This window comes from Embiotoca jacksoni, unplaced genomic scaffold (genome assembly GCF_022577435.1).
Source record: "Embiotoca jacksoni isolate LCO1_2020_lvr unplaced genomic scaffold, fEmbJac1.0.p SCAF_32, whole genome shotgun sequence".
NCBI lineage: Eukaryota > Metazoa > Chordata > Actinopteri > Embiotocidae > Embiotoca > Embiotoca jacksoni.
In genome coordinates, this window is record NW_027185384.1 from 4,127,500 (window position 1) to 4,148,025 (window position 20,526).

Sequence of the window (20,526 nt, forward strand, 5' to 3'; positions counted from 1 at the left end):
AGGCCTAACCAGTGGATCTCTTTCTTTGTTCACTGTTCAATATTAATGTGACTGTTAGAAATAATATTGTAAATGCTCTGAAGTACAGATAATATGCATATCATTCACTCCTCTTTATCTCCTGCCACCCGTAATCACAGAAGGCCACTGCTGTTTTGTTGGCAGCAATAGCCGAGTTACCCCTGTACATTGTCTGCAGCTTCCAGAGGATTATAGACCTTTCTGGCACCATGAAAGTGTCAGTATTTACTAATGTAGTGCATTCTGGTTGTATGTGAGTGTTTGTCGGTGTGTGCCCATTTTAAGTGCCCAGATTATTGTGATAACACTTTAAATATCAGACAGACAGCGAGTTGAAGGTGCCCTTTCAAAATCAGCTCTCATTGCCTCTCCAGAGGTCTCAGTCGGTCCATGTGCAGCAAGAGTAGGAAACGAAGGGAGGGGAGACAAGTGAGCAGAATAAGGACATTTAGGATGCTATTTGTCATGGCATCCAATTACTACTATTCTGTACAAATCTTTTTCCCAGCAATGTGTGAATTTGTTTGTTGTTTTCTCTCCTCTGGTTTGCAGTGCATGTAATTGGGATTATAAAATAATATAGAATAACAAATGAATTATTAGGAATACTTAATTTCCATTTCTTCCCATTATGTTAGATTCCTTTGTGTCTCACTGTTGTTGCCCAACATCCTGTTACAAATTTAGCATTTTTTAATTTGCATGCCAATTAGCTTATATTGAAAAAAAACAACCAAGTGAGTTTTTGTTTTTTTTGTCAAATAGTGGTCGTGCGTGTGTGTGTGTATATGTGTGAGGCTTTCGTAGTAATTAGTCTATTAGCCCAGTAACAGGGTTGACCTCCACTAACTGTTTAGGAGGAACATTTGGGAATTACCATACACACAAATATAGAAGGCAGTTAATGAACACACCGCATACATACACGGAACACACAAAAATACATAATACATAAACCCAGTGCACAAAAACACAGTCTTGTTCAGTGCTGAAGGGTTTATAGAAGATGAGAGTGAGTGAATAAAAATCAGTGCGGCTTTATTTCACTGATTCACTAATACCCTTTAATGTTTTGATATTTGAGCAAAACATTCCTGCCGGGCCTGTTGGAAAATTTAAGTTATTACCCATTTTTGATCACTAATAAATGCTATTATCTTTGGACTAATATCTTTATTTCATAACAATACCTTAATGTGTTTCATAGTCAGGAGTTTTTCAGTTATTTGCACTCCTTTATATTGATTCGGATTGCTTAAAAACACTGCTTTTCCCGTCTAATTTTTCCATCTGTTTCCAAGTGTCAGCAATCACTGAAGGAGATGAGTGCAAATTACCTCATCTCAAATGTAGAGAACATGTAGCAACAATATTTTGGCATTACAGGTTTGTTGTGAAGCTTTTTTTTTCAGCATGTTGGTTCTTGAAGATTCCCCTGTGAACTGTAAGCTGAATTGTTCCCTGTCACGCATCCGCCTCAAGTCAAGACCAGTTTTACTAAAAGTCAAAGAGGGTCCCATAATGTTATAGAAATACAATAACATGATCTATTTTCCACATTCTACCAACTCCTAACATTCAGTTATGGCTAAAAGAGTTTATTAGTTAATGCACTTTTAATTAACGAATACACTGCCGATATAAAACTTGCCCAACATACAATACTTTCATTTGTTTTTAGACCTGAAACTGATCCACTGCCACTTTACTAAATTTTGAAAATTATCGCCTGATCAGTGTTCAGAGATAAATGTCATGTGGAATTACTTGGGTCTGCATTTTGTTAACCCCACAGTGATTGCCGAGTTCAAAGGGTATGTTCATCCTAGCATGCAGGAGTATTGAATACAGCAAGGCTTGCTGGATCATTGCGATGGTGTAGAATAACATTTAGCACACACATGCACATTCCCAGTTACCAGCAGTAGCAATGACAAACGCAGATTAAAGCAGCCCGAGCAGCCCGAGCAGTCGATACCAAAAGGCCACCTGCTGTTTCTGGGGGCCTGGGGCCCAGACACACAGAGAGAGAGTGTGATATTTGGAAAGAGGGAGAGATGCGGTAGCACATGATAGAACGAGAGAAGCAAGGGTGACTGCAACAGGAGGCTGACAACAGAGTTGGTCGATACTACTCCTCCCATGCTGTTCTCAGCCTTGAAATGCTCCCCTTCAGATTGGTGACGCCAGGCACGGAGGAGCACCTCTAGATCCTGGCTGGTGTGGGTCTGGTGCTGCACAGTGAGGGGTCACTGATGTTGGAGGAGAGAGGGTTGTCTTCAGGGACAGAGAAAAGAAATTAAAAAAAAAAAAAAAAAAAAAGAGAGAGGTGCATTTTGTAGTCAGTACAAATAATGCATATTGCGCTGCATTGTGCGTTTCTATGTGATCTTTTGTTTTCGAGCGTGTAGGGGGATTTGTATGTTTTCATACTACATACAAAGGTTGCAGGCAGAGGCTTTAAAGTACTAGAAGTAAAGATGAACTGGATGAAATTGAATACAGACGATGTAGGCCATATGGTTTACCATTGTTATAATTTCTGATCCCCACTGTTGATAGCACAGACAAAGTTGAGAAAAGTCTCTGTAAACTTCTCTTGTTCATTAACGCTAAGAAAATGCAATCCTTGTGCTCACTGCAATCATCGCTCTCTATCACGAAATGAATTAAAGAAAGCAAACATGATTACTTGTGCTATGTAATAATTGCCCAGCTCCGTGTTGTTTTCTTATCCCTGAACAAATGTATATTTTCTGATCTATCTGACAAAGCCATTTCCTGTGCAAACTTGAGTATCTTCACTCTGCATCGCAAAGTAGAAGAATGTAAATATGATTACTTAGGCTCTATAAGGATGTCACACTGATAACGTACAAAAAATTCCTCTCGTGTTGCCCAGGTGCTACGACAATTAACTACAATCAATTATTAATGTGGCAGGACCACTGGAACACCTTGGTGGAGAAGTATAAATCCAGCTTCAGGGATGGGGTATCACCCTGCGTCACACTATACCCTGCTTGTCTGTGTCAAATTATAGACTCATTAGAGAAGGAAGCGGGCCAACAATAACACAAAAACACATTCTCATGCAGTAATGTGGATTGTAAAAAAAAAAAAAAAAAGGATTTCTACCATGCTTGTTACCTCTTCCTTTTCTTCCTCCATCCTGTGTCTGTGTCGTCTTTGTCAGGTTTGTTTTTCTTCCTGGGTTATAAGTTTGTGCCCCTATTCTTTCCTAAGAGGATTTGTAAAGAGACTGAGGATTCAGCCTTTTGTGTTTTCTCGCCTCTCTTTCTTCATCTCCTTTCTCTCCATCGTTATTTCATTTCCAACCTTCTCTGACTACCCATTGTCATTCTTACCATACGCCATTACGCCATCCCCCATTTTTGTTCTCCCCTATTCGTCACTAGCAGAGCAACCTGTCATCCCTGCCCTCTCATTAATCCAGTGATTGGCTGTCTTCTAATTGGATAGTTCTCTCTCTCTATCTCCCTTTTACTCACACACACACACACACACACACACACACACACACACACACACACACACACACACACACACACACACACACACACACACACACACAAAAGTCACAAGTCATCCTATTAGTGGGTTAAATAGATGTTCTGGTGATGGCTATTATGGATGTTAGGGTTGTTGTTTGAGTGACAAGGGCAGGTCAGTCCCACTGTTAAAATGAGTCGGTACGGTCGTCCACTACTGTGTTGCTATCCTGTTAACAATGGTTCATCTGTCAACCACAATGAGAACACCTGGGTTGAATGAGTGAGGGTGGTGTTGGCGGATGTCCGGGGTCGTTTCACCATTAGTACAAAGTAGCAAAAGAACAAATCGCCTTCCAAAATTTTTTTGTTGGTGATATAAATATATTCATCACCACCTCGAAGTGATGAATAGTTACTGACGCTGATATGAATAACTTATGGAAATGTTTTAATGCACAAGGTTCCTCCGTGCTCCACGTTTAACAAATAATGATCTTCATTCCAAACTAGACAACATGAAGCCAACTTTAAGTTCGACAAAAATAAGCCATACTTATTTCAGTTGTTATTTATCAGTTTTCAAATAAAGATGACAAAAGAGTCTTCAATTCAACTCAAAGTATTTGAGTTGACTCTGAGGTATCGAGTTGCATTAATTGTCAATGTGTCCCGTTAAGGGTTTTGTGACCTCCTTTGCTCTGAAATGGAAAATGAAATATTGTACATGTTTGAATCCAGTTTTACGCAACTGCCCAAGTAGCGTTTTGTATGTCAAATGGAATAAAAGCAACTTCTGTTTGGACCCAATCATGAGAAAGTCATTTGACTGATTTTGATTGCAGGGCGCATTACTCAGCAGCTGGCTGTGCTTAGACTTGACATGCGTTTGAGGGCATTTGGGAGCTGCTCAATCTGTTGTTTGTTGTGTCTTAGTCATTCAATCCATCCTTTAGTATTCCCATAGCCATACCATTACCCTACAGCAACACATGAACTCAACCTGCCAGCAAATGTTCACTGAATTAGTGGCTAGATTTTATCTGGCATGTTCTTGCATGGCCTTTATGCTCAGGTAATGTTTTCGCGACATATACTGAGCTTTTACATTCACCATGTAAACTGTTGCTGGAGTGCTTTAACTGCCACACTAGTTGTGTTGCATTATTTATATTCAGTGTAGCAAATGCAGATCTGTAAGTGTGAATTATTGAAAATGTGTACTATAGTGGGGTGAGATCGTTCAAAGTCAAATGCTCTTTTTCTGTTTTGAACGCCTCGAGGGAAATCCGACAAGCCAATTTGTGGAAGTATCGCGTCTACGCATCTCATCAAAGATGTTTAATACCAGCATCCTTTAATTTCTTTCAGCGGGAAACTTTTTAGCACATCCCTTAGAGTGTGGCTTTCTCACCCCTCCAGTGTGCGGCTGTGAGTTATGAAGGTGTTTAGATGTGCATATTATGTTGTGTCCCAGTTTAGCTGCAGGCTCGTCGCGGGCTAACAAGGAAAGGAACAGAGCTGATATGTTGCAGCCATTGCTGCCTGACACGCTTCTAAAAAATGTCAACAAAGTAGGGAGACAAGGTTGGAGTGAACTTTTGACTCACTCAAAATCCCTTTTGAAGTTTCGCTTTTGTCTTCTCTCTCTTTCTCTCTCTTATTCACTCTTGCTATCTCTCAGTATATTTCTCAATGCATTTTCTGCAAGCCCATGATTCTATATAACAAGCAGACATTTTATAAAAAAATTGTCATTCATGTGAGTCAACATTCAATATCTTCTGACAGAATCTTGGCTACTGGAAACAGTCCAGGCTGTGCACTCCATCTGTATGATACAGACTTTATTTTTACCCGAGCTATGCCCCAGGGCAGGATGATGCAACCTGCGCAGAATTAGACTCTCTGTGTGTGTACGGAATATACTGTTCATATGTGCCAATGAGAGACCTTTACCATCACGTCCTCAGCGTGGAGGATTGACAGTGTAATGGGACAACATTAGCAGATGTTAGGGCAAGTTCTGCTATAAGAATTTATTGTCGCTAAGCTTGGCATGCTTCAGCTTTGGGTTGCTTATTTGTCAACTCATAGACATATCAACGATGACAGATGGTAAAAATATAGCAGAGTGTACCTCATGCAAGAAATTCTAATCTGTAAACTATTATTAATAAACTGCTCCAAGCTTGTTTAGCTGCATTCCTTCCCCCTTTTTGTGTATGTGGGGCTTATACCCTCTTTGGAATGGAAAGATAAGTGAAAATGATTGATTGTATCCAGGTCATTTGTCATGCGCTGACTATCCTGACAGTGGAATGGATGGCTTTGTCATTTAACCTCTGAAACGTCAAATGAAAACAATATTGCACTTGCAGCCACCGGCCCGCTCTGTTAACTGAGTTTATGATCTAATACCGTTAGTCGGGGGTTGACGGATTGAGTGGTGCGTCAGCTGTGACGAGGCAGCGGGTCGTCGATTGCGTCCCTCGCTTCATTTGACTCCCACGTCAATCTCTCCTTCATCCAGCTGGAGAGGAGCGAGGTGGGATGCAGTGCAAGGAACAGGGAGAGCGGCACCAGTAAATGAACGAAGGAATAAATGACAGGATGAAGTGACATTCTGTGTTCAATAGAGAGGAGAATAACAAGACCAGGATTTAATGATTGATGAAGTTGATAAGAAACAGATTGCTGCTTGACCACTTGTAATAAATAAACACTGAGATTGTCTTGGTGAGGACGATTATGTATATACTCGATATTATCCAGGAGTACCATGAGGGCTTGAGTTTCAGGCATTGTAAAAACACTACACAGGTTGGCATGCTGGTGGAAATATGGGTTGGGATTTGTTGAGGGTTTCAGAACTGTTTCCATTTGCAAGACATGCTGTTGTGATTACAGCAGGTCGGAAATTATTATTCATTTCCATTGTGTAGTGTATGAATAATGATTTCTCTCAACAGGCTAAATTATTGTGGCTGACTTGTTTGCAGCCATCAGCACAACTTGAGGATATTTAATTGAAGAAGGCTGCTGTTGTTAGCAACAATATATATTTGTCACATGATCATGAATTTACAGTGTGTATTTGTTAAAAATGACTAAATAACACAACATTGCTTACATTTAACGAGATTATTTCCCATTAATTGCTGCTTCCCGGCCAATAGCAATGAGAGCAAACTCACACCAGGGAAGGAGAAAAAGAGGAAGCTAGCCTGAAGGAAGAAGAGAAAAGATAAGAGAAGTTCAGTGTGCCCTACAGGCTGTGAAGCAGGATTGGACTATCACTTTAATTTCCCTCTCTCTGTTCATTTGGAGTGGTGAAGTTTGGCTGCAGGTGGAATCCATGTTTAATTACAAGTGGAGGGGGGCAGGAAAAGAGTAGCATAGAGAGAGGAATAAAGATGAGGCAGAAAAATTAGTTGATAATAAAGGTCTCTACAGATTTAATAAATGATCACTTTCCCACTGCAGGTTGACTTAAATGCCGCTGGCGTTATGTAAGGAGAAGGGGGGAGAAAAGAAAAGAGGAAGGAAAAACAAAGTCATTTTTTTTTATCATTGCTTCAGTGGTGCATTTAAAATCTTAAAGTGAAAACTTTAAATACTCTAAAGCAAAGATTCGTCCCTCCCTTGACGCCCATTTCCTACTTACTGTATATATACTGTATACATGATTAGATGCCATTGTGTCACCACAGCAAATTATCAAGGGCGTCTTCGTCTTTCTCACCACACATTAAGGTATCAAGTACCCCTGTGATCTCAGCCTTTATTTAAAAGCGTGATTATATTCAGCCACTTCCATCTCTCCCTATTGTGAAAGGAGGAAGAGTGCAGGGTGTAATGGCTGTCATTTTCTCACCTGAAACAGGGGGAATTATAAATGCCATGCATCCATCCTTTGTATTTATCCCTGCTGATATGATAGCGCAGTCATAGTGAAGAGACAGTGAGCCATAATGGTTGCCTCGCTGCCAAAGCCCACGAAGAAGATAGCATGAAATGAATGTGATATCGAGATGAGAGGGACAAGGGGTGCATTGGGTCGTTTAGCCACCAAATCCCTCCATTTTTTGATAAAAGAGGGGACAAACGTGTTGCCTGCTAAAGTGTGTGTGTGTGTGTGTGTGTGTGTGTGTGTGTGTGTGTGTGTGTGTGTGTGTGTGTGTGTGTGTGTGTGTGTGTGTGTGCGTGCGTGTGTGCGTGCGTGCGCGCCAGCTAGATAGATAGAGAACAGGGGCTCTGGAGAGATGATGAATGTATGATCTTACACACCTCAGAGCTTCTGAGTGACAGACAGATAGAAACAGAGGGGGAATGAATGATATCAGGATGTGTGCTCTGGAACAGAGGACTCACATTGGCACCCATCGTTTCTGCTGGCCTCTGAATGTGGTGTGTGTTTTTCTCTTTGTTTGTGTGTGTGTGTGTGTGTGTGTGTGTGTGTGTGTGTGTGTGTGTGTGTGTGTGTGTGTGTGTGTGTGTGTGTGTGTGTGTGTGTGTGTTTTATCTGTTGACAAAACCATCTCCCCAGATGCAGGCATCCGAGTCTTCGATAGGCATCAGGATGTCTCTTCCATCCTACAGCCTAAGTCTAATACCCTGTGTTTTTGTGTATGTTTGTGCACTTGTTTGTTGTGTGTGTATCGCCATATCTGCCACTGATGATGTGTTAAATTATAAAGCGTCCAGATATGGTGGCATCGTTTCCTACAGTTATGTCTGGGCGCTTGGCTTTTATGGCAGATCACGAGGTGACAAACCACTCGATGCGGTGACACAGCCGCGCAGATGACGCACACATGCACAGACGTAGGGAAATTGTGGTCTTATGCACTCATGATAAGGCTTTGGCAGCTGAAATCCTTCCACAGGCTATCACAATGGCCTTTCTCTTCAGTGACCAAGAGGTTATTTAGCTGGCAGTGGGGTGAGGTGTTGGTGGATCGCAGGGGGAGGAGCAGACCTGTTGGAGAGTGACAGGAAGGGAGGGCATCTATCTTGTGAGATGCATGGTGCAATGAGGATTGGTGTTGGGTTTGATCTTGTGCTCACACCGTTGCTCCACTATCTCCCCGATTCCATCTCAAACTCATTCCCTCTATCTACCTAATGCAAATATGCCTTTACACAGTACGGAGGGCAAAACATACTCGCTATTTTTTTCCCCAGAGCACACGCACACGCACACACACAGACACACACACACAGACACACACACACAGACAGAGAGATGCACCTGCATTGTCTCTAATCTGTAATAGCATGCAGGATTCCTCTTGACTTTGACGGGGCGATACGCCCCCTCTGAATTCATTCATCCTTGTGTGAATCTGTGTCTGTGTGCACATGTAGTATGCTTTTTATAGCATTTAAAGAGATACACAGAAGATACATAAACGTAGCGAGTGCGAGAGAGAACAATGTTGTAGTGTCTTTTTGGAGTATCTCCATCATGCCGGTGTGTCAGCGTCTGACTTCACTGACAGTGTGCACATCTGTGCGCGCAAACGTGTTGAAATACGACTTCCACCGCAAGTGTGTGCAAAACTGACTTGACTTGCTGTGTTTTTATTAGAGAGCGAAGCTGTCAGGCACAGATGTGCCGTGTGATACTCTGCGCGTCCAACAGAGAGCACCGCCATCAGTGCCAGGCTGTGCTTCAGAGATACCACTAAGCATAGGCATTTCTGATCTCTTGTTGCATTCAGTCATGGCCTACATTGCATGGTTTAATTATAGTCCTTTTATACCCTCAAATATGGAATTTAGTCAGTAAAATGTGCAGCGAAGACGTCTATAATTACATGACTTTTATCCAAAGCTATATAGACAGACCAGTATGCAAAATAATTTGATGTTCAGAACCTATTGTTGGGTGGTGCACTGAAGTTGAGAGGTGACTTGTTGATTTGATACCTAAATTACATCAGTGCCCTTCATGACTGCCATCGTGTCTTTGAACAGGGCACTAAATCCATGTCCTGACCTACCACCTAAAGTTCTGTTTGTATTGTTCTCTATTGCCTTTTAGGACAAAAATATTTGACCTTCCCCTGTACTGTCTACATAGACATGCACCGATCAGCCATAACAGGTGTAGCATTAAGTTTAATACAACAGCAATAAAGCCTCCCTTCATAAGGATTAGAAAGTTCAGTTGTTGTTCAATCTGATTGAGAGAGATGCTGATTTATGTTATTCATTTGGGAGACTGTAATTTTTGCTGCTCTTGAACTTTATTGGGTTATACCGAGAGGAGTTCCTACTATTTTGTTAATCCAATTCATTTAAACAGGAGGAACAAAATATATTAAACACACCTGTCACCTACAGCCCAATGCCGTTAAACAGCAACACAAATTATAGTCTCCAAAATTATGACTAATATAAATCAACATCTCACCCAATTAGATTGAATAACAACTGAACTTTATAATCAGTCAGTCGTTTTAATGTCATGGCTGATCAGTGAATGTTAGTTACTTTGTGTGAAATAACCCATGAGGAGACTTCATATCTTATTTATTTTGCTGCAGGATTTGCTTTTGTCCAATTCCGGGAGAAGTAACTGTGATCACAGCAGATTAATAGATGTGTGATAATCAGCTTGTTGGTCCTTGTCCTCAAAGAGCCTTCATCTGATTTTGTACTAAGTAGAATTATAGCCAGTGGCGGTTTAACACGTGTCATTACTCTTACACAGATACAGTAACCTTCTGGTGTCTTTCTGTTAAATTGGATTCTAAAATCCTGATTTACAGCGAAGGTAACTCTTTTTCAAGTTTCATAAGGAAACATTTATTCAACATATCTGGGAATCTCCAGGTACGGAGGCCGAGAAAGCCTCTTCATCTAAAAACTGAAGTTATTTTTTTGAAACATGAAATTCCATTGAGTATGCACACTCGCGCTCACACACACACACACACACACACACACACACACACACACACACACACACACACACACACACACACACACACACACACACAAACACGCCTTCATAGCCTTTTACCTTCATCATAACCCAATATCAATCCCATAGTGATGATGTCGTCTCTCTTTCCTGGCTGTCATGAGAGAGCAGCGTGAGTGACAGCGGTCATCCACCAATGACGGCTCATTAATCAAAAGTGCCAGCAACACCTATTATTGCTGCCATCCCGTTGCCATAGCAACAAGAGGAGGGGGACAGCTGAGATCTACCTCAGCTTTGCCCCTTCCGCTCGGTCATTCAAGGCCCATGCCAATCAGTGCCAGTCAATGCCAGTTTGAATTGGCAGGGCTATATATCATAATAGATGGACTGCTGTCCCAAGTGGCCAAGCTTTCCTATATGAAGCCAGCTGGATTGGAGAAAGATAGAAACTGTCAAACTCAGACATTACATACATTCAGTTGGGTTTATGTTGTTGTCTGTTAGCTTAAAAAAAAAGCAAGCAGAAGGCCTCGGTTCATTAATTACTCTTCTTAATAAATGTAGGAAAATTAGGAACCTCCATTACATCTATGATGATGTGATAATATCTATTGAAGACAATTTACAGCTACCGTAAACATTGATTGTAATAATGTGGGTTTAATCTGAGTCATGCAGGATGCAAACAATCATGCAGCAACAAGATATGTTATGTTTCGAGTAAGAGGTGCTACTAACACTGTCACCTCTCTGCCTACGTATACCTTGACTGCACAGCACCTGTTTGCAGCAAAGCATATACCTGTTTCATAGAGGTTGTCTATTGGTTATCCAATGATTCGTCCTCTGTGTACACTTTCATTTGAGGTCTTGAATCTTCTGTTAAGTGCCATGGTTGAACATGGTTTAAACTGAGGTAATCAAGTAATTGAAAGCAACTTAGTTTGAGGCCCTTTTTATGATTAAAAATTCATATTTTTTTCTGGCTATATCTCTCAAAAAACACACAACTAAAGCAGCCATGCCTATATCTTCATCACATTCAAATTTCTGCAATACTGTACCTGCATTTTACTCCTATCTTTACACATTCCGCTGGTATTTCACTTCTAATATTTTTGCTCATCTTACCATCATTTATCAGTTCAAAAGCTTGAACTTTGAATGTCTCTCCATTGTGTTTTAACATTTGTTGTATATTTATCTGCAGCTGTCAAGGGTGCCAGTGGAGGCCTGTGGGCAGTACTCCACCTGCAGTGAATGTCTTGGATCAGGAGATCCCCACTGTGGCTGGTGTGTCCTGCATAACATGTGAGTACAACTTGAACTGTTGTAGACCTACACACACATGTCCATAAACACTCACAAACACACATACACATCTGTATTCCTCTCGCCCTCATGCATAGAAATACTATATTTTTTCTCAATTCTTTCTCATTTATTCGCTCAGCCAGCATATGGATGCTCTGTTTGAGTTGTTAGCCTCCCTTACCTACCTGACGCCTGGTCCCATGCCCAGCCCTCCATCCCCTGCAGCCCTTAAGCATTCAGGGACACCTCTAGCTAACCCAGTCCAAGTCTCAGATTGCTTTCCTGGGGCTCCGCCTTGTGCCAGCCTCCCCTTTAGATCCATTACCAAACCTAACCACTGGCATTGTTTACCAGCTCTGAAACCAGAGCCCGGTGAGAGCACAGACATGATGGGCACTGCCAAGGTTCTGATGGGCACCGCTCCAACCTTCAGGAGTTGACATGATGAGAGTGGTAGCTTCTGTTTTTTGTGAAAATTGTTGAATGAGGTCTCGGAGATTCTTTTATTAACTACGATATAATCACTTTTCTTTGCTAACCTGCTCTCTTTCCTGCATTTTTCTTTTTGCTTTACTACGAAGATCGTCTGTCTCTGTCGCTCTCTACTTCAAATACACAAGCGTGCGCACACAGATACACACAAATTCACAAACACCCCAGCTGCTGTCAAACCCTTGTCCCTCAAGATTGGAGGGAGAGATAGGGCTTGCTCGGGGCAGGGAGATTCCTCACTTCACTGTAAATTGAAAATTGGTTTCTTGTGTTGGTGCTGGCCCTGGGGTACAGTGTGTGTGTGTGTGTGTGTGTGTGTGTGTGTGTGTGTGTGTGTGTGTGTGTGTGTGTGTGTCTGTCTGTGTGAGAGAGAGAGAGACACTGAGTACATTTAGCACCTTCATCCCTGCTGGCACTGAGGGGACATGGTGAGGGCAGAAAAGTGGTGTGCGTGTGAGAGGAACATGCTGGAACCCTTGGGAGGGAGGAGGAGGGACACAGGATGACAGATGAAGAGAATAACGGATGAATACCATGATGACAAAGGATGATGACGAGTTAGAGGAGCGGACTCGTTGAGAATAGGTACCGATAATTCAATGGATTCAAAGTTTTAGGGGAGAGGAGGTGTGAAAGAGGTGCCAAATGACAGATCTGAAAAGGTTTCGAGAGAAAACAGAGTGAGTTTGTGTGCAGTAGAGTGAAGGAAGGACAAATAGAGGATGGACGTATATGAGGTCTCCAGGGTAGAAACACACTCTAATGGGTTATGGGTCACAAATCAGAGGTTACAGGCAAAGTTAAACACACCCATACATGATTTGGTCCAGAAGTTTCATGTTTATCACAATTTATCGTATCAAACTTGTCCTCTAAGGACTTAATCTAATCAAACATTACTCAACTATATGATATTTTCTGGGAGCTAATTTCATTTAACAGTAATTTGTCCAAATCTGAAGCACAAGGATCAATTTAATGTACGACAGTGAATGAGAAGCCATTGCACTTGCAAATTAAAAAGGTGTGTGTGTGTGTGTGTGTGTGTGTGTGTGTGTGTGTTTGTTTCTGTGTGTGTGTGTGTGTATAAACCCATTAACAGCCTTGAAATCCTCACAGTCATTGCAGATAGGTGACCACAGATTGGCCTGTCACACTTAGCCTGATAGAATTTGCTCACCTCGGCTCACCTCTGTCTTAACACGCATAAACACAAGGGCAGGCATACACAATCCCTTATTGCTGGAGACTTAGTGTCAAGTCAACAAAACAAGAATAGCCCAGAGAGAGAGAAAACAACCCAAATCCCACTTTACTCGTTCTCAGGTGTCGAGATTTTTGACCATCACAAGGGCAGAAAAAGAGATTACAGGTGTGCATGTGAGGTTGTGAGGTGTTGTGCGTGTGCTCACACACATCATATCCCGCCAGCTGAACACAGTTTCACCCTTCAAGCACAGGGACACACAAGCACTCGTAAAATGCACAACCCAGTGGGATTGATCGATCACAGGTTTACCTTTCTCAAAGTCCCTCCTCATCACCCCTTTCAACCCTTCAGCTTGTGAATTCTTAACAGGGTGTAACTGAAACCCCCCCTGAGTGCCACCTCCACCACAGGACTCTGTGCCCCGCTACAATCACTTCTGTTCACCTGCTCACTGCCATTCTTTGTTCTGTTAACCAGTTCATTTTTGGCTTCTGAGATTTATTTTACTGCCCCTTACTTTTGACAACTTCTTTTGGAGTTTGCATTCTTAGCTGTCTAACCAAATGTAGTCTCCAGGACCGAGAACAGACATTGTGTTTAGAGAAAAATATACAAAACTGTTACTGAGTTTTTCTCTTACTCCAGATTTGATTCCCCTTTATTCAGTAAATATTAATGGATTGATAAACTTCAGTGGGACAGGCTGTGGAAAGTCTTTGCTTATGCAAAAAATAAGTGGGATGGCAGTGTACTTACTCGGTGCGTTTACTTGAGTTTCCCAGTTTTGATCAGATTTTTGAAGTATCACATTTTCTCCATCTGCAATGCTATTGTGGCAATCAATAGCACTAAGCTCACTGTAAGCCAGAATGGTCTCATTTTCAATTGCCACAGTCAAATCAGATAAACGATTTCAAAATGTCCACTTTGTGTTGTAAACATTACAGTCACCTGCACAAATACTGTGGAGTGATCAGTAACCGGGAACTGGTATTTATCATGTATATGTGGATGCAAATAACCAGATTCCTCTGTGTTCACTGGAAACACTATCTCCCAAATTATGGTCAAAACCAGGGATCCCAAGTCCATGTACATGCACTCACTGACTGCTATGCACTGATTACAAAGGTCACATACATGCAAATATATGTGTGCACACTTAGATCCATACATACGGCACACACAGTCATGTTTATTACATATAATCATGGAAAAAATCTCACTAGAGGTCAGTTCTGCCTGGTCTCTTGAGGATAATTAGAAAATAATTAGTTGTCTGGACACGTAAAAACACACACTGGGATGACAGGCCCTTGAAAATTATGCTTTAATGGTTCCCAAGCAACCCCCCAGTCTGATAAAATAGGTAATGAGGGTGTCTTTGACTCCTTCCCAGTGCCCACTTTATTTAATGACAGTCATTTGAGGTCAGTAGTTGTGCAAAGCTATTAACAGGCCTGATTCACAGCCTGAAAGAAGAAATCCAGCTGACCCCCAAAATGAAAAAAATATCCTTCAAGACACTTGGCCAGTCTTAGTGAAAATATAACACTTTCAACAACAGTACTCAACAATCATAGTACTTTTTAAACCATATATTGAAATGTCCCTTTTGCCAGCAAACAATTATTTTTTAATATTTGCATTGTCTGGAATCAACAGAAGTGTCCAAAACGTAATGATGGTAGTAATGGTTAGAATGGAAATTTAGCTTTTATGGACACCTTCCAAAACCCTAAAGAACAATAGGCGCCAAGTATTCCTTTATACAAGGGAAATGTACTGAAGGATGAAGAAAGCTGAAGAAAGTAATAGTGTTTTTTGAGGAAGCATGACTGTGAAGTAACTGCATTAAATCTGTCCTTGTCGAGATTGTCTGACACGCACATGCAGTCAAACTGAGACACACACACACACACACACACACACCTGACCCAAAGCCCTTCTCTCCAGACATCTCAGCAATAACAAATGCAGCATATCCAATATGAGCCCCCCCCCCCCCCCCCCCCACACACACACACACACACACACTCACACACTCCGCTTGAGTGTCTTTGCAGAATAAAATGTTATTTATATTTTCTAAGACATTACTTTGAAAAAACAGATTGACACCTGAAAAAAATATTTATGGCTGGATAGCTGGATATAAGGGTAAATAGGTAGATGGCAAATATAATAATACAGAGTGTCTCTGCTGAACCATGAACTCCAGAAAGGAGAAGTTCAGTCAGAAATAATAATTACTAACTACACAACAGCTGGAAAGTTGGAAACTAAAGTTTGGATTGTTATTTGACGGACATAAGATCTTCAAAATGTGGAGGTCATTGAATAACGGCAAAACAACACAGTCTCCAAAACTCCACTATCCTTTTGTTTTCTGTATTTATACTTCAGTAATGATTGATAAACCAAAAGCACAAAATCTTCTTATAGGCTTCCCTCTGGCTCTGTGATTGGCTAGGAGCCCTACTCAGTCATAGCTTGAATTGATTAACCTGCCATTATGATAGAAAGCCAAAGGGAAAACCAAGGAATGAGCTCCACAAGTGAAAGCCAGTAATTTGATGCTGTAAGCCCACAGGGACCGTCTGCAGTGCTGTAGACAAAGGGGACAATGGATAGATATATTGTGAATTATAGGAGGATAGTCTTTTTAATACTCAATGCAGTGCTATCTTGTGAAATGTTTTTCCCTGGCCTGGCCAAGGTTAAAGCTATTTCTACAAAGAATAAAGACAGGCACCCCGCCTACTACGCTGACAACAGACCAAAGGCTCAAACAATGCATCTTTAATAACATATAGCAAATAGGCCAAAGGAAGTCACACTCTTACACACTCTCCCACCCACACTTACTTTGAGCTGAAAGGAGGGGTGTTGAGTGGAAGGATAGCAAGCAGTTCCTCTTCAAAAGTGTTCTTCCAGATAGTTTGTTGTTGCAATCAACCTTGAAATCACCTCACTGGTCTGAGAAAAAACAGAATTGCAAGCTCCCCCTCACTCTCTCACTCACTCGCACACACACACACACACACACACACACACACACACACACACACACACACACACACACACACACACACACACACACACACACACACACACTCCTTCTCTATCAGCATTGCCTTTATTTACTCTATAGATTGGTGAGAGGAGCTGTTAGAGAGAACACCGGGGGAAGAGGAGAAAGGCAATCAATATTACAGGAGAGGAAATCAACAGGAGTGGATGGGGCACCTGTTCATGTGTGTGTGTGTGTGTGTGTGTGTGTGTGTGTGTGTGTGTGTGTGTGTGTGTGTGTGCGTGTGTGTGCGTGCGTGTGTGTGCGTGTGCGTGTGCGCATGTGTCTGCTTCTCTGATAGCAGTCATATTGTCTTTGACAAACACTGACCATTCAGTTAGAAAGGCACATCTCTTCAATAATCACCCCAAGTTTGACTTTGAATGTACGAGTGTAGGGCATAAAGATTTGCTCCTATTTGTCCTTACAACTATGTATCGCATCCCATAACCTCCAGTATACTGGATATCTCTTTTGAGCCCCACTTCGAAAAATTTGCATCAGATGTCCTCCCCTGCAGTGAGCCCTGACACTATTCGTGTAGACCCGGAGCCTCAACTGTCAAGTAAACTGTCTTGGCCTGCTTCTGCTCACTTCTGCTGAGATGCACAACTTATGCTAATGCCTATCTAGCTTGGCAGGTGAAAAGAAAGTTTTCACTCCTATCAGCCTTCTCATCCTTTCCCTTTCTTTTCACTCTTTTACCATTGACATTAGATGTCATACTCTGTCAATCAGAGGGGGTCTCAAGAAGATTACCTCGAAGGGAGTATATAAGAGGTCTTTGGGAGGCATATGCTTAGGCAATTGTATATTGTTGCAGTTACCATTATTTTTGTCCAACAGAAAATGCATTAAAGAAACCTTCAGTATTGCAAAATAACATTTGTTGTGTAGTAAATGACTAACCCTGGTCAAGATGGTATTTATATATATTGTAGTCCAAAAACATGTTTTAAATCACTTTTGCATGACTTTGCATGTTCCTTTAGACACCTGGGGTTTGGTATCTTACGGTTTTTGTTTAGAGTAAATTTTCCATCTGTTATAGCATATTACTTTATAATGGATTTCCTTCCACACTTCAGCTTTCCAAGTAAGGCCCAGGCACTTCTGCACTGAGCCAATATGCCATAAAGACATTACAGCCACGTTGCGGATATGTTACCTCCTGTAACGCTGGTCTGTCAGCTGTCAGTTTTGTAAGTTATTAACTAGGCTGTCAACACGCCTGTCGTGCATGACAGCCAGACAGATTGGAAACCATATTTGGAGAAGTACTATTGTCAAAATGAATGTCATCATATTTGGCATGGATGTTGAGAATATCTCACATAACTGTGTTATCATTGTCAATTTGGAGCAAGTGGTGCTAATGTTGCAATATCTTCACATTGATAATTGGTTTGACATATCTCAATCTCTGCTTTTGGCTGTGATAGTGGTAATAGTCCCTGAACACTGAAATCTCTTTCTCACTTTTTCATTTTCTCTGCTCTCTTCACTATCATTCAAATCACTCTCCATCTCCAACTGGCTTATCATACACTTTACATTTGTGTGTACATGTGTTATCTGTGCTTCCATTAGTCCACTCACAGTCTGCAGTTTTTAAATCTATGCATCATCAGTTCCAGTTTGGTGCATTTTATCCATATTTTTGCGTGCGTGCACGTGTGTGTGTGTGTGTGTGTGTGTGTGTGTGTGTGTGTGTGTCAGAGACTTGTCTGCCCATAAACAGCATCACTTCTAACTTCTAACTCCTTTCATCTGTTCCTCCAAACACTCATAAGTATTGATCCTTCGTTCCTCAAGTAGAATGTGGACAGTAAAGTCAACTGTGCCACAGGTAAATGCCTTCTCCTCTCCTAGTTCATTAGATAAGGTCTGTCGATACAACCAATAGTAAATGTCTGAAGATCACTGTGCCCTTTGAAATATAACAGGTTTAAATCTGCTTGATAACTTTGGAGCACCAATATGTTTTATTAGATTGAACAACAACAAGAAATCAAAATGCCTGAATAAAGTTGTATGCTGGAGACACACAATCACGCCCTAGTAATCATTCGTCAAACATATGTACAAGCTTATTAGGAAGATACAAAAAGTTCAGGAAGTCATTAGTAAACACACAAAATGGCTGATAAATCTTGCAAGTCAATGCTGCAAGCTCCTTGTCTTCTCAATCCTTTGTATTCCCAAGACATCTTTGGTGCTGTCAAACGAATAACCTTTTCGGAGGGAAAAGCTAATTGGCAGATCCGTTGAATGTTTTTTTTCTTTTTCTCTCCCCTCTTTTCTGTCTGGTACATTAATTCTGCACCACCACTACCTGTCGCTGTGTTCACAACCATCCGTTACCTCAGCATGCTCATTACTGTGGTATGCCGCACTAATGCTAATTAAACTGCAGCACTACAATTACCATGCTACCGAGGGCTCATTGTGTTTGGTAGCGGCGACCAATAGCTTACCCCTGGAGACAGCCATAAGTGCTTTGAAAAATATTGTTAGTGAGGAAAGACACATTAACTCAAAAAGTTTTTGCAGAATTAGGAAGCATCAGATCAGAAGCCAAGCTATAAAGTATGGAGGCTGACACTCCATAAATTATGTGTCTTCATTGCCTGTTTGAATGCACAATAGTGGTGCGGCATGCTGTTGAGCTTTGTAGTCTTCATTTAAACTTACTGTTCTTACAGTTTTATGTTTTGCTGGCAAGTGAATGACTGAAAATATGACCTGTTAACAATTATCCTCTTAACATTTGGACTGGATTTGAGCATTTCTTGTCACTGACAGGCTCCCAATTATAGAATATAGATGGGAAATCTTAGCCTTTCTATAGTTTCATAATTTAGGCTTCACATCTGTATCCACTCTGGAAACTCTGCACTTTGAATCTCCTCTGAGATGCATTTTACAGATTAGAACATCTTTAACTTTATATTTAAAAAAAAATGCTTTTCACATTATGACTGACCTATATGATTTTAGAGCCCTTGCATCATAACTTAAGCTACTTACAATTTGTTGCAGCCATGTCAATACACAGCTCTGCCCAGTATTCCTAAGTGGATGAGCTCGATTTGGTATTAAATAGTGTAAAAAATGACTTGACCAACTCTCAACTTTGAATTTATTCAAAGTTGTTTCTTTGATCTTGAGATTCTTGCATTCATGCCATTGCTCTGGTGTCTGTGCCCAGGGGACGATGGCCATCCCCTGTGCATGGGCGACTGCTTTCACCCCTTACCCTCACCCTCCACCTCTTGGTGGGTGCTAAGGAAAGTTGAGGGACGGGAACAAGGCCAAGAAGTGACAGAGGTATCAAGATGGAACGGAGTGCTACACATCCCAGTTCCCTCTCGACTGTCACCATCATAGTGTGAAGACACACACACACACACACACACACACACACATTCGCAAGGACACACGCAACAGCTGCACGTCCACTTTTAAGTCAGGACCATTGCTCACTGTCACCTATTGTCACTCCACCGCACGCAGGGAAACACAGACACTGGGAAATGGACATGCACACACAAACACACACTCACAGTGGGGAAGGTGTCTCGCTTTTGTCCGGCAGAGCGTGAACCACACACAGAGACTGACATGAAACAGAGACGATGAATGAGAGATGTGGTGACAGTCAGAGGAAGAGAAGATATATGTTGATGTATTCCAAGCGATAAGAGGAGTCAGTGGCACCGGAGAGAAAGAGGGGTTATATAAATTCACAACCAAAGAGAGCAGGGATTAGAAATCATCTGGTGAAGAGCATAAATTAAACTCCCGAAGCAGGTACTCCAGTTGAGGATGTGCGGGTAAACACGCACAGAGTTTATGGCTCATCTTGACTATGACGTAGCGTCCCTCTGGGAGAAGGTACTCTGGCCCGTCACCTCACATGTCCCATCACATAGTCGTTGCCGCAGCAACAGCAGCATAGTAACAT

The 20,526-nt window shown here is 41.6% G+C and overlaps 1 protein-coding gene across 1 annotated transcript in view; it reads left to right on the forward strand.

Moving 5' to 3' along the window:
- Positions 1 to 20,526, forward strand: part of plxna4 (plexin A4) — a 231,034-nt gene that overhangs the window by 137,170 nt on the left and 73,338 nt on the right. The window contains exon 5 of the mRNA XM_069164965.1: positions 11,681 to 11,781. Coding sequence (XP_069021066.1) covers positions 11,681 to 11,781 — 101 coding nt within the window. The remainder of the gene's footprint in view (positions 1 to 11,680; positions 11,782 to 20,526) is intronic.